Consider the following 14,175-nt stretch of genomic DNA (forward strand, 5'->3'; position numbering starts at 1 on the left):
ATTACAATATTTTATTAGTATATTACAATATACAACTATACTACTAATATGCAATAGTTTATTATAATGTATAATTTTATTATGTATCCATCAAGGGCTGTGGGTGATCATGGTTCACCCTTTCCCAAGCTGGAGACATTTTCCTTTTCACACACTTTCCTTGGCTGAACAATGACACAAACTTAATATACCTTGTGCATCTCTCTATTTTATTTAATATGTGTTTGTGTGAATTATCTTCTTTCATTTATTCTATTCTGGGCATAGTCTTCATCCCAACTATGTTTCATTGTTAATACCAGTTTACAGGTTGTTATCCTTCCTATTATTAGTTTGAATACATTAAAGATAAGCTCTAATGTAATTTAGCCTTTTGTTTATTTATTTTATTCCTCTTGTATTTATATGTATTCAGTCGGGTCTGTTTCCAACCCTTTTTAAACTACTTTAAACTACTTTGATCTCTAATTTTTCACTTGATGAGGGATTATGTTCTTCCTGATATGGGTGAGTGTATAATGGGTGGTGCTGCGGCTGCAGGAACGGGTGGTGGATTTTTCTCGTTTGGCTCTCAGCGGAGGCGGTCGCACTTTTCTCCTCTCCTCCTTACCCTTATCTTCCCTGCTTAGCCTCTCTGTCCTTGTCTGTCATGTGCATTACTTTTTCCCTGGAACAGTCTCTCACTGTCGTTCTCTAAAACCTAAAAGAGAATTATGGATTTGATCAACTGGTCTCTGAATGCTATTGACACCCTCTTCTCAACGAGAAGTCTGGGCTCGGGAGAGCCCGAGTGCCCCGGAGGGACTTTCCCTGCCGGATACACGATGGACGGGTGGCAGAAATGGAGGCTCGTGTGCCTGGCGGGACTGTCGATCGAGGACGCTGAAGATATTTACCTATTCGGAACCATGATAACGGGGTTCTTGCTGATCGGAGCTGGCATGGCCCTGACTTATCGGAGAAATAAGAGAGCGGAACCGGCTGTTCAAACCCCCCCAAAGCTGCCCGCTGGAATTGAAGCGACGGGACGAGTCGCGACCTCTCACAACGAACGCAGCATGGTTAACACCTTGGAGACGCTTATGGCTGATGTGAAGGCTCAAAACAACACCATTGAGCGTATGGTGGGATACATCAGAGAGGGCCCTGCTCAAAATGAGAACCTTGAGCGAAAGCTGGATCACATCACAGAACGGATCACAGCAGTTGTGAGGTCTCAGAATCAAAAGAATGATAACACCACGGATCAGAAGTTTGATACCATCATGGGGAGGCTCGCGGCTCTCCAACGGGAGATAGAGAGACCAGTATCAGAGTGTTAAAGATCAGCTTTGAAAATTCTCAATAAATCAACAAATTCGGGATCAAATGCAGACACCACCACGGCGCCAGCTGCACAGGCCCAAGGCTGAAGCCGGACAAACACTCCCTGATAACGACTGTGATTTGACTATTCTCCCCATCCCATGCAAGGCCACCTGGATTGGCTGGAGGACTGTTTACTTAGCCTGATAGGGCGAAGGACACTGTCTCAGCTGAACTATGGACACGCATACACACACACTTACACTGATAAGCACTCACTCATCTCCCCTTCCCTTTCCAACGCCTTCGATGCTTGTTACCTCCTGGGAACACGAGGCGGGTCTGGGCCCGCGCTGGCGAGTCGGCGCAGTGGCAGGATGTCTGCTGTGTTGCCTGGGATTACTCCATCCCCCTACTCCCACCCTGTGGCTTGTTATGTCTTCATAATGTTGTGCTGTGAACATTCATGTGCTTTTTTTTGTGCAGAGGAGTTTTTTTGTTTCCTGTTCTCGTGCTGTCCTACCATGGAAGCACAGCATGAGTAGGGGTCTCTTTTTTTCCTCTTGTACCTTCCCATTGTGTGTGTACATTTCAGTGTTTTTTTCCACAACTGCCGATCTCCGACTTGTAACCCCCATGTAATGTCTGTGTTATGTGTGTAAGGTCGGGGGGGGGGTGTCTCATTTCACTGCGGGGAAACCTGTATGTGACAAATAAAATCTGAATCTGAATCTGATTAATAAAAGGATTGCGAGGACTGCACAGTGTCTTGTCTTCTGGTTTTACTAAACTGGCAGTTAAGTTCTGTTTTTCTGACTGTTTATCTTTTTTTCTCGTTTTTTTTTTTTCAGGCCAGGAAGTATTGTGATTCTTGAGTACTACTTTTTTAAGTTTTTTGTTTCTCCTATTTCTTTCAAAAGAGCTTCCTTCAGATGTGTTAGCGCTGAGGGGCTGCATTTCCCTTCCCGAGTGGGACATTTTGTTTTCTTAGGATTTCTCCATCTACAAGCACTGATTTGTCCGGCGCCCGGACATTTCTTTTCTAGCCACTGCTCATCAGCAGTGAGTTTGGTGGGCTGATTCCCCATTATCACAGAACTGCAGAGCCTTCTCTGGTAGACTTGACTCGGGGGTGGTGGCTGACACGCCCTTCTACTCTATTCACGGAGCGGTGTCAGTTTTATGAGGTGGAACTCAACCTTTCCCCTTTGTCACTAGTACGTGGGCTTTTGCAGGATACACAAAGATGGAAGTAGTTCAGCAGTTTATTTGTGCTGTAAAATCAACTTACTTCCAAACACATACACACACACACACATAGACATTTGCGTGCTAATTTGTCACGAAGTATTTGACGGCTACTTCTAAAACCAATCTAAACACAGTTCCTTTCGGCGAACTCAACCTATTTCACGTGTTTATTTCTTTAAACCCTTGCGGCGGGTTAGACCTACTTAGACCCTTGCGGCGGGTTAGACCTAAACAGTGTTTTCTCACCCTCAGTTGTGTTTTGCTGGTTATTCAGGTCGTCTGGCTGGATCCCAGCGTCGTGGACCAGAATAGTTCACTGGCCTGGACCCAAATTAACGTCCCAGGTCTTTCATCTCTACCTGGAGAGGGCTGTCGATGGACTTCGGTGCTGGCTTCCCACTGCGTCAGGATACAGCAGTCAGACCTTGGATTTGGAGTCACAGAAACGTGTCTGTTGTTTCCATCGCTAAGCTCGAAGAACCAATTTAAATGACAGGGGATTTCTAAGAATCACACCACAATTCTTCAGCTGAGACACCTGAGTTAGAAAACACAAACACTGCAGTTGTCTTTACTCGCGAGGACGGTCATAGAGCGCTCGTACTCTAGACTCACGCTGTATCACTGTCTGCGTTCTTTATTTATTCAAGCTTGTGTCTGTGTGTGTGTGTGTGTGTGTGTGTGTGTGTACAAAGATAATAGTTATTCTAAGAACTCAGAGCTGAGGTTCCCCTTTTCTAAGTCTGCATGTTCTTACAGAAAGAGGAAGCTGTTAGTTGTTTATCACACAAGAGTTCATGTCAAAAGTCACATAGACATTTGCTTAGTGATCAATAAAAGAACAAATTTCATGAAGCTGATCATACAATTTTCTTCTGACACCAACCTGCCAAATTTTAAAAAAGTTAATTTTAAAACTACAAAAAATTTCGGCCCCTCTAATGAATTCATGAAAGAAAATTTTAATTTGTGTCAGACAATTGTTATATTTGTAAAACAACTTTGGAAACAACAGAGCACATGGGTGTGTGACTATCCAAAATGTGTGGAAATCTCTCCATGACTTAATATCGTCCTGGTCTACAAATGTTGGTTTTTGGTCTTTTCAGAATATTCAAATAGCAGTAATCCTCAAGGACAAAAATAGTGACTTCTTAGTAAACAATCTCATTATTACAACAAAATATTACATTCATAAATGCTGATATGCCAAATCTCCCCCTTCATGGCTTGCTCTTAAAAATGAACGTTCCCTGTTGCGTAAATCTCTGAAGCTAATAAATAAGCTCCAGGCAATTAAATTGCATAAATTTTTAGAAGAACGTTTCTCACTTAGCCCTTTATTTAAGCTATATGTCTTATTTATAAGACCTCACTTTTAATGATTTTCATGCTCCCCCTTATCTCCTTTATTTTTGTTCTTTAATCTTTTTCTAATTTATTTACTTATTTTTTACTTTTTTATATACTTAGTTACAATTATTGTTAGTTTGTGACATACCAGCTACAATGCTGCAATAATCCTCTGATTAAGAAAAAAGAAGGAGGTGTGATATACTGTTGTGAAAGATTCAATTATTCACTGTTTGTTTCAGATTGTCATTGTCTTTGTTCTAAATAAAGTTTTAAAAAGTGAAAAAAAATGCTTCCGCGCACGAGACATAAGGACATCGTAATGCAAAACTGCATCAGAGCGCCCCCTTGTGACAATAGTAAGCTATAGCTTTAGATGACAAAAACATGACATTTTGAAATCTAGAAACCAGGTTGATTATTACTTCTCAACATCAACCGGGGGCGGAGCTTAGCGAATGTGTCAGACGCCTTCAGAATGCTTTTTGTTCAAATGAATGTTGTCATGGCAACATTAATAGAATGAAACATTTTGAAAAGCGCTTGCAGGATTTACATACACTTTGCTGTGGATTACAGTGGAGAAAAACAGAGGAGAGAAAAGGAAAAAGGATCATTTTCTCAGGTAAGGACCGCTCGGCAAGTGACGATTGCTAAAGTGGAAATGTTAAGGAGACATGCAGTGTGCACGTTAATGTTCAACTTTTCTAAACTCAGTGTGGAGGGGACCGGAGTGTTTTTGTGGCGTGGGTGTGGTGTGATCCTGTGTGCGTGCAGGAGCAGCTCGGACTGCTCGGACACAGTAGGGACTTGTACAGGTTTTTACACAACGGTTACAAAAGTAACAAAACTTGCTGAAGTAGTATATATACTATATACACTGCGTGTATTATCTTACTGGATTATTAATAATTTTACTGAAGTAAATAAGTTTGGCTTAGTAGACAGAGGCGTTTGTACGTGGGTGCTCACATTCTGTAATCCCTTTAGTGTGATATGACAAAGCAAGTACTATCTTACAGCCTGTTCTTACACAAACCATGTTTGTGTTCATTTTCCTGCCTACCGCTAGACTCTGAGTAACTGCTAAAATCTAAGAGGAATGAAAATGTTTGTATCTTAGGATCTGATATTTTGTTTTTTTGGCTACAGAAACTATGTGTGTGTGTTTTAATTTTATTTCATAATTAAAATCACACTTGAATTAGTGTCAGTTTAATGCTCACACTGACAGTTTAATGCTTCTCTTTCCTAAAAAAAAAAAGGTGTGATTTGTGCCATAAACCATTTTTATTAGAATGTGTTTTGTTCAAATGAATGTTGTCATATTATTAATAGATGGAAACCTTTTGAAGAGTGCAGTAAGGACCGCTCAGCAGGTGACATTTGCTAAAGTGGAAATGTTAAGGGGACATGCAGTGTCCACGTTAATGTTAAACTTTTCTAAACTCAGTGTGGAGGGGACCGGAGTGTTTTTGTGGCGTGGGTGTGGTGTGATCCTGTGTGCGTGCAGGAGCAGCTCGGAGTAGTAATCTGATGCGCGTGCGAGAGGTGGCCCGGATTGAGTGGTGGGCTGGGTGTGGCCCCCTCTCGCGCGCGTGTAGGAGGGGCTTGGAGTGGCGTAATCTTGTTGCGCGTGCAAGAGATGGGCCAGTGTGGCACTCTCTTGCGCGCGTGCAGGAGGAGCTCGGAGTGTGAGGTTCAACGCTGGAACATTGAACCTCCTCCCCCCCCCTCCCGGACCAGGTTATGGATCGTTCCTCAGTGGGTTTGTGAGAGGTGGCCCGGATTGAGGAGTGGGCTGGGTGTGGCCCCCTCTCGCCCATTTGCAGGACGAGCTCCGAGTGGCGTAATCTTGTGCGCGTGCAAGAGGTTGCCCGGATTGAGTGGTGGGCTGGGTGTGGCGCCCTCTTGCGCGCGTGCAGGAGTACTTTAGAGTGTGAGGTTCAACTGTAGAACGTTGAACCTCCTGAATCCCTCCTCCCGGACCAGGTTATGGACCTTTCCTCAGTGCGCGTGTGAGAGGTGGCCCGGATTGAGTGGTGGCTGGGTGTGGCCCCCTCTCTCACGCGTGCAGGAGGAGCTCCGAGTGGCATAATCCGGTGCGCATGCGAGAGGTGGCCCGGATTGAGTGGTGGCTGGGTGTGGCGCCCTCTCATGCGTGCAGGAGGAGCTTGGATTGTTCAACGTTCCAGCGTTGAACCTCCTAAATCCCTCCTCCAGACCAGGTTATGGACCTTTCCTTAGTGCGCGCGCGTGAGGTGGCCCGGATTGAGCGGTGGCTGGGTGTGGCCACCTCTCGCGCGCGTGCAGGAGGAGCTCGGAGTGGTGTAATCTGGTGCGTGTTTGAGAGGTGGACTGGATTGCGTGGTGGCGTGGCGCGCTCTTGCACGTGTGCAGGAGGGGCTCGGAGTGGGTAATCTTGTTCCCGTGCGAGGATGGGCCTGGATTTTATGTGATGGTGTGGGAGCAGCGCCCTTTCGCGCATTAGCGAGAGGGCGCTGCTCCCACGCGTTTTTCCTGTCCCTGCAGGAGCAACAGGACCTGCCGGACGAGCATGAGCAGCATTCTTCACCTGATGGAAGAGACAGGAGCAGCAGCATCATTAATAAATGCAACATCGTATCAAAATAAAATCAATCAGTGTCATTCATGAAGTTGAAGTTGTGTCACTTCAGTCTTCAGCACTTCCTCAAAACATGAAGAAATCCTTTCTCCTTACAAATATCTCTGCCTCAAGGTTTTATGACAACATCATTCTTTGATTAAAACTGATTAAGTTTATTGGTAAATATTGACCCTTGAACCACATCTTCACATTTCAACACTGATACACACTGAATGTGTATGCCAGTGTTGGTGGTCATCTCAAGTTCACTGTACAGATAAATCCTGTGAGTCTTTGGCACACCTTTGCGTTCATTGAACGTCTTCTTCCTTTTGATCAACTGATGGTCAAGTGTGTGGTGTTCCTGTGGAATACCAATCCTCCTGACATCACCACCGCGTTGCTTTTATAGGAAAACATGTGAAAGGAAAAATGACACAACAGCAACAAAGACAAAACAATGTTTACAATTAAATACATGAAATACTTTTAGGTTCATGGTCATTCAGTTGGCCAAAGAACCCATCTACTTACACAAAAATGATGAGGCTGTACGGTGAGTGATGGCTCAAATTTTAGTATAAAAATGTGAATTCTATTTATTTGCCTACCAAACAGTTTTCTTCTTTTAAACAGATTTAAAAACACTTGGTGTGATAAAGTTCCTAAGCACTGTACATAATCAAAACTAACAGTCCAATAAAACTATCATGACTTTTATAAAAGTTTAATTGTACACATTCTCAGAAAAACACAAACTTGTCATAAAAACCATTTTAAAGCACTAAAATCTTTGGGACAAAGTTTCTGACAGTTTGCTTTTCGTTTAGTGTTTGTAACGTGCCAGTTCAGAGGATGCTGTGGATGCTGGTAAATGTTATTTGTGTTCTGGTTTGTAGCTTAACCATTTTTGTGCTTCCAGGTCCATTTCTTGACGGCTGGAACAGAAGTGCTGCAAACAGACTTCCTTACAACTTCTTCCCTTGCAAAAGGACATTTTATTTGCAGTTATTTGGTACAAGAAACTTCATCAAGAGTTGCTGAAACAAAGCAATTCTTTTTATTTGCTTCTCCCAGATCAGAAACCTCAACATATACATGAACAGGACGGGACAATTAAGTAAATAATAAACTAAGAACCAAACAGAACATAGAAAAATAATCAAAGATTCAGATTCTACAGAAATTCAAAAGTCTGGCTTCATGACCCAGGACATACCACATATAGTCGATTATTTACACACACAAAAATAATCCATATTTTTTCCACTTTTCCCTTTTCTGTGATGTTTAAACAGTTTTAACTTCCTAGGACCTGGTGTCTACATATGTGGACATCACATTTTGGGTTGTCTAGGGTCCGGTGGCGCCAGTGTCCGGCAGCCTCGCCTCTGTCAGTGCGCCCCAGGGCAGCTGTGGCTACAATGTAGCTGCCATCACCAGTGTGTGAATGGGTGGATGACTGAATGTGTAAAGCGCTTTGGGGTCCTTAGGGACCAAGTAAAGCACCTTGAGACGACTTTTGTTGTGATTTGGCGCTATATAAATAAAACTGAATTGAATTGAATTGAATTGAATTATACAAATACAGACCATTTACCATTCAAAATACTTAAAATTTGGTCTACAAGGGCCAGATGTCCACTACGAGGCCGTGATACTGCAACTGTTCCATCAAAATTTAAATGTCCTCATATATGGATCTCATTTTCCTCAAAAACAAAAATCAGGCCAAAAGAAAAAATCAAGTAATTCTTTATTTTACATTCATCAGGTCCCAATCGCCCCAAATAGCAAAGAGAAATTCAAAATGCATGCCATGAAAGAGTTTGGGTCTTAGGAGCTTAAAGGAAGTGCTTGTACATCATAAAAAAAGATTATGACACAAAATCTTGAAAAAGTTGATAAATATAAAAAAGGTGTGCACATCATTATCATTCTGGTTATTGTATTACGCAGCCGAACCCACCAGTGTGGATGTTATTACCATCATTGGAACAGGGACTGAAGAACAGGTAGAGCTTCTCCGTGAAGGAGCAGTCAGAGAAGGAGTAGATAAGAGCTGCAGTGCTGACGTCATAAAAGCAGACCAGACCCTCGTCGTAGTGGACGTACACGCCCACCTTCACAGGCTTCGACCTCAGGGACAGGTGAACTGCCGGCTCCGTGGAAACTACATACCCATCAGAGCACAAACATAAAGTCCAGAAACCGTTGCTAGAACTCAGCTGGACTTGTCCTTTCACATTATCCTTTCTGGTCACTCCTAAAGTCCACGTAGACCACTTGTCAACCGTGACCTCAAAATAAAATCTTCCAGAAGAGTAACCCAGATTTGATAACACACATCTACAATCATTCCCCTTATACTGGGGGGGTCTGGGGTGAACCGTATCAGGGTCAAGCACGGCATAACATCTGTACCACTGGACTCTCTTCAGCTCGTCCTCAAACAGACTCTTCATCTGGTCATTCAGCTTCTTCTCCACCTGACTCACAGCTCTCACCACCATCCCTTCATATGAAGGTGGATGGATACTGGTGTTGGTCCAGTCTTTAGTGGGTGGAACAGCTTTCACAGAAGAGAAGTTGTGGATGAACTGGAGGTGGTCTTCTGAGCTGGAGAGTTGCTCCATCTCAGAGCTTCTCTTCGTCAGCTCAAAGATTTCCTGCTCGAGCTCCTTGATGACGTCTGCAGCCTGTTTCTCTGCTGTCCTCTGCTTCTCTTTAACCGCCTCTGTCAGCTCATCCAGACCTCTCTCTATAGACTCCATCAAATCAACGAAGAACTGAACACCCCCCTCCAGCTCTCTGTCTGCCTCTTCCTTACTGAGCTGCACAGAGCGTTTAACCTCTTGAATCTTCTCCAGTCTCTTCAGGATCATTCCTTGAAGTTCAGCCTGTTTTTTCACCAGCCCTGCCTTCTTCACTTTGTATTCCTCTTTCAGAGGAACAACATCATGGCGCTTGTGGTCTGAAACAGAGCACACAACACAGACACACATCTGATCGGTCTTGGAGAACATCTCCAGCGGTTTATCATGTTTTGAACATATCCTTCGTTCCAGGCTCTTAACAGGGTCGATCAGCTGATGTCTCTTCAGGCCTGAAACAGTCTGATGAGGCTGCAGGTGAGTCTCACAGTAGGAGGTCAGACACACCAGACAGGACTTCAGAGCCTTCAGTTTGGTCCCAGTACAAACATCACAGAGAACTTCTCCAGGTTTAGCAGACTGTTGCTCTGATCTCCTCGTGCTGCTGCTGCTGGCTTCCTGCTGAGCTGACAGCTGGAACTGAGCAGCCATCTCAGAGATGAAAGTATTGACATGGAGCTCGGGTCTTGTGTAGTACTTCCTTTTACAGACGGGGCACTCACACAGAGGACTGCTGTTCCAGTGCTGAGTGATGCAGTTCTTGCAGAAGTTGTGTCCACATGGTGTACTGACTGGATCTGTGAACACTTCCAGACAAATGCAGCACAGAAACTGGTCTTCAGACAGCAGACAGCTGGCAGCAGACATGTCCACACTGGGAGGATAAATGGAGAGAAAGGAAAAACTGTAACTGCATTGTTGTTCAATAATTCAATAAACAGTGAGACAATGTGTGGAAGCTATAATTTACTTGATTTCTTTGTTATGTTTTCTTCCTCCTATTCACCTCTAATTTTGGAAGTAGAAGTAGAAGTACAAATACTACTGTTAAAAAAAAGTAATCTAGTAAAAGTTTAAGTACTGTTGTCAGAGTCCAGGAGGCCATTTATATGAAAAGGGAACGACCATCTCTAAATCGAGGAGGGGCCTAAGGGTACATCTGTCATGATCTTACAATGCTGTGATTGCAGCCGTTCCCCAACTCTCTGTGAATGGGACTCATGGTCATTGACCAGTGGTTGTTGACCAATAGTCATGAGAATTTGCATTTTAACGATCATCATAATAATGATGAAGGAACTGACCTCCCAGCCCATTGTTCCTTCAGTGGGCTGGTTTCAGTCACTTGGATGAATGACAAAACGTTTCTCCCACTGAAAACGTCCAGATGAACAGAATCAACTTTTGGGGAGTCTCACGCTGTGAGGTGTGGTTCCTAGGGGAGGAACCACACCTCACAGCTGGTGTGGGCTGCGGTGTCGCTGCACCCCCTTTCAACTAACAGTGCCGATGCACAGGATGGGGGAAAGGGACAATCCCCAGGTCTTCCTGGAGACCTTGCAGGCCACTGCAGAGGTATGACAGTGGCCTCTGGCGGAGTGGGCGCCACCACTACTACCAATACTGGTGGGAGAGCCCCAGACGGTGGGACCAAGTCTGCCGCCGACATCGCGGGGGAACTGTCTGCTGGGCCATGCTGGACCTACTGGGTGGGCCTTTCGAGTGAGGTCCCATCATCTCCGGAAATTCCCACCATGGGAGATTTCCCACTGGAGCAGTCTCGTGATGACACCCTACGCTCAGCCTTGGACCAAGTGGTAGACACTGATGGTCTTGCGGTGTGCCCTGAAGCCGTGTGGACCTACCTGCGCTTCGTATTGTGGAAAGAAAGGTTATATCGAGTGAGTTGTGGAACACACCCAGTTGTTGGTGTCACAAAGCCGTCCTTAGGGTCCTTAGGGACTGAGTAAAGCGCTATACAAATGCAGGCCATTTACAAAGCCGCCAAGAAATTATTTTCCAGGCAGCTCACTATACACCATGGCAGAGCATACGGGATATGACAAGACTCTGGAGTGAATAATGACCCGATTTTATTGGCTTGGAATCCAGGCAGATGTGCGCTGCTGGTGCGCATCCTGTCCGGAATGCTAACTCGTTAACCAGCCGGCCATACCAAAAGCACCTTTGCACCCACTCCCATTAATGGAGATCCCATTTTAGCGCGTCGGCATGGACCTCATCGGGCCATTTTATCAGAATGCCGGCGCCTATCGCTTTGTATTAGTTCTGATGGATTGTGCAATGCGATACCCTGGAGCAGTGCCACTGCGCACAATTTCAGCAAAGAGTGTGGTGCAGGCACTGTTTCAGGTCATCTCCCGAGTCGGTATTCCGAAAGAAATATTGACTGACCAGGGCAAGTCGTTAAAGTCTTGCACACTGAAGGATCTGTGCAAGTTATTGAGCAATAAATTGACTTGGCCCAATGTCTACCCCCCTCACTAGACTGACGGGCTGGTGGAGCGGCTGAATAATAATCATTTTGAGATGCAGCCTGGCATGTTTATGGCTCCTCTACACGGTTCTGTGTAGACTATTGCAAAGTAAATGAAGTGTCACGCTGTGATGCATATCCCATGCCACGGGTCAATGAACTCCTGGACCAGTTGGACATTTAACCAAGGGCTACTGGCAGGTTCCCTTGTCTGCAGAGTCCAAGGAAAAACGGCCTTCTCCACTCTGTAGGGTTTGTACCAGTTCAATACAATTCCATTCGGCTTGTTCAGAGCCTCGGCCACATTCCAGCACCTCATGGACTGGGTGCTGTGGCTGCATGCTGCATATGCTGCTGCCTATTTGGATGATGGGATCATCTATAGCAGGGGTCCCCAATCCCAGTCCACGAGGGCCGGTGTCCCTGCAGGTTTTAGATCTCACCCTGGGTCAACACACCTGAATCACATGATTAGTTCAATACCAGGCCTCTGGAGAACTTCAAGACATGTTGAGGAGGTAATTTATCCATTTAAATCAGCTGTGATGGATCAAGGACACATCTAAAACCTGCAGGGACACCGGCCCTCGTGGACTGGGATTGAGGACCCCTGATCTATAGTGACACCGTGGTGGAGCATGTGCAGCAGATGGCCGCAAACGAACCTATTTATCATGACTTGACACAATATCTGATTTGAAAACATGAGGACTTACATGTAAGCTTTAAATTTCCAGTTAATCAAACCTCACTGAGCAGTCCTTCCCTTTAAATCTACCTCTCTTCTTCTTTCTCCATCTCTGAGAGAAGTTAGCTCTCTTTCTTTTCTCTCCCTGTGAAATACAGCAGCTGGACCTGTCGGGGCCATTTTTTTGTGTTGTTACCTTATGTGTACAAATAGGGGTCACCTTTTGTGTTTTACAGTTTGGTGTGTTTCTGGGAATGTATTTAAGGTAGATACAATTAGCGCCAGGTGTTGCTGTTCAGAAAAACCACACAGTTTGTGACCACTGTTGTGATAAAAGACGTTGGATAAAGAGAGCTGTGCAAGAACAATTATAACTGATGGGATACAATACAAATTAAACACGAGCAGCTACAATACTAAATCTGAATCAAACAACAAAAGTGTCTCATTGAAAATCATTCCCACAGAGGAGAGCTGACCTCACCTCACACACCCACTACCTTTTTAAAACTCCTCTGCCAATCACACGACAGAAGGCAGCAAACTGCCAGGCGACACTTCTTACAATAGAAACGTTGTATTTGTAAATTACAAATACAACCACTTAAAAAGAAAGTAATTCCCTCATGCGCACTCTTCTTCAGTAGGGCTAGCTCGATGCTGAAATACCGTAACTTACGGACACCTGCAGTTGTTCCGGTGTTTGCACGCATCAAAAAACACTCAAGTCAAGTACAGATACCTGAAAATTGTACAAAATTCTAATTTTTTATCATTTTCCCACCTTTGCTTTTGACAGCAACTGAGAGTGTAATTTGACAAGACACAGCACAGAATAATAAGCTTAAATTTTGCATCATTGCTGAATTTTCAACCCTTAAATTGAATCTGCTGCACTCACCGCTGTTGTGTAGAGGCTCTCTGACTGACAGAGACACTTGTCTGCAGCCACCTGTTGGTCTGATAAACCCTCAGTTTCATTTCAGGAACATGACGTTGAAACTCTTCTCCTCTTTCAGCCGATTAATCCAGCTCTGTGCAGGGGCGGATCTAGAGAAATTTTCTTAGGCTGGCATGGAAAAAGTATTTTGGAAACTAACTGCACAGCAGGCAGCACTATTAGTTCTCTCAGTCTCAGAGCAGCATTTCTAATTTTGATTGAAACTGTCAGAGAAAACGGCAGCCTCGAGCAGCCAGGATATTAGTTTACAGAGGCTGTTAGAATTATATGTCTAACATTAAAATGTTGGTGACACAATAATTTCATCCTAATGACACTGACGTATTCATAGGGTTCATTTTTGAGACAATATATCATGAGGTAGTCATGATTTTGCAAATATTCCACCTTGTAGTGCAGTTTGCACAAATTGTTTTTAAAATGCACTCAGCCTACAAACATTACTGATGAGTCAAGATCTGCACAAAGTGACAGAAACACTGAAGCAGCTCCACATTTTATTCTTATTGTCATGTATGTCCTGTTTGTCAGGTGACAGAAGAACCAACACAAAGCTCAGAGAGTAATGGTGACACAAGATCACAGGTGGAATTGGATGATGACTTGGTGGTTCATGACTGTATTTGAAGCACATGTGTGACTGTGGGAATGTCTCACTGTTATTCATCAGGTGACAGAAGCAGCTCTGCCATGTTGTAGCTCAGAAAGCTCTGAAAGAAGCTTCAGAGCTCTAGACTAAGACTCAAGACTAAAAAGATGGGTAAGGTCAACAATGACTCAAATGAGTTTAAACAATGCTGCTGTGTGTCCACCAGGAGACACTGGACGGTATAGATGTTAAACAAATATGCCAGCAGT

At 44.2% G+C, this 14,175-nt stretch overlaps 1 protein-coding gene across 1 annotated transcript; it reads right to left on the bottom strand.

The window, feature by feature from the left end:
- Window positions 1-7,474: 7,474 nt before the first annotated feature.
- On the bottom strand, window positions 7,475-13,337 carry LOC102795601 (E3 ubiquitin-protein ligase TRIM39-like). Its single transcript, XM_006803929.3, has 2 exons — window positions 13,258-13,337; window positions 7,475-10,045 (listed from the first exon to the last, which is right to left on the bottom strand). The coding sequence occupies exons 1-2, from the start codon at window positions 13,335-13,337 to the stop codon at window positions 8,461-8,463; spliced, it is 1,665 nt and encodes a 554-aa protein (XP_006803992.2). The 3' UTR covers window positions 7,475-8,460.
- Window positions 13,338-14,175: the final 838 nt, after the last annotated feature.

Source organism: Neolamprologus brichardi, chromosome 7 (genome assembly GCF_056152115.1).
Source record: "Neolamprologus brichardi isolate AB-2024 chromosome 7, ASM5615211v1, whole genome shotgun sequence".
In the NCBI taxonomy this organism is placed as follows: Eukaryota; Metazoa; Chordata; class Actinopteri; order Cichliformes; family Cichlidae; genus Neolamprologus; species Neolamprologus brichardi.

Bases quoted from the DNA above. Each gene is read 5' to 3' on its own strand.
- LOC102795601 (XM_006803929.3), bottom strand. From the start codon at position 13,337: ATGAAACTGAGGGTTTATCAGACCAACAGGTGGCTGCAGACAAGTGTC. The intron at 10,046-13,257 runs GTGAGTGCAGCA...TTATCCTCCCAG, and splicing joins AGAGCCTCTACACAACAGCG to TGTGGACATGTCTGCTGCCA.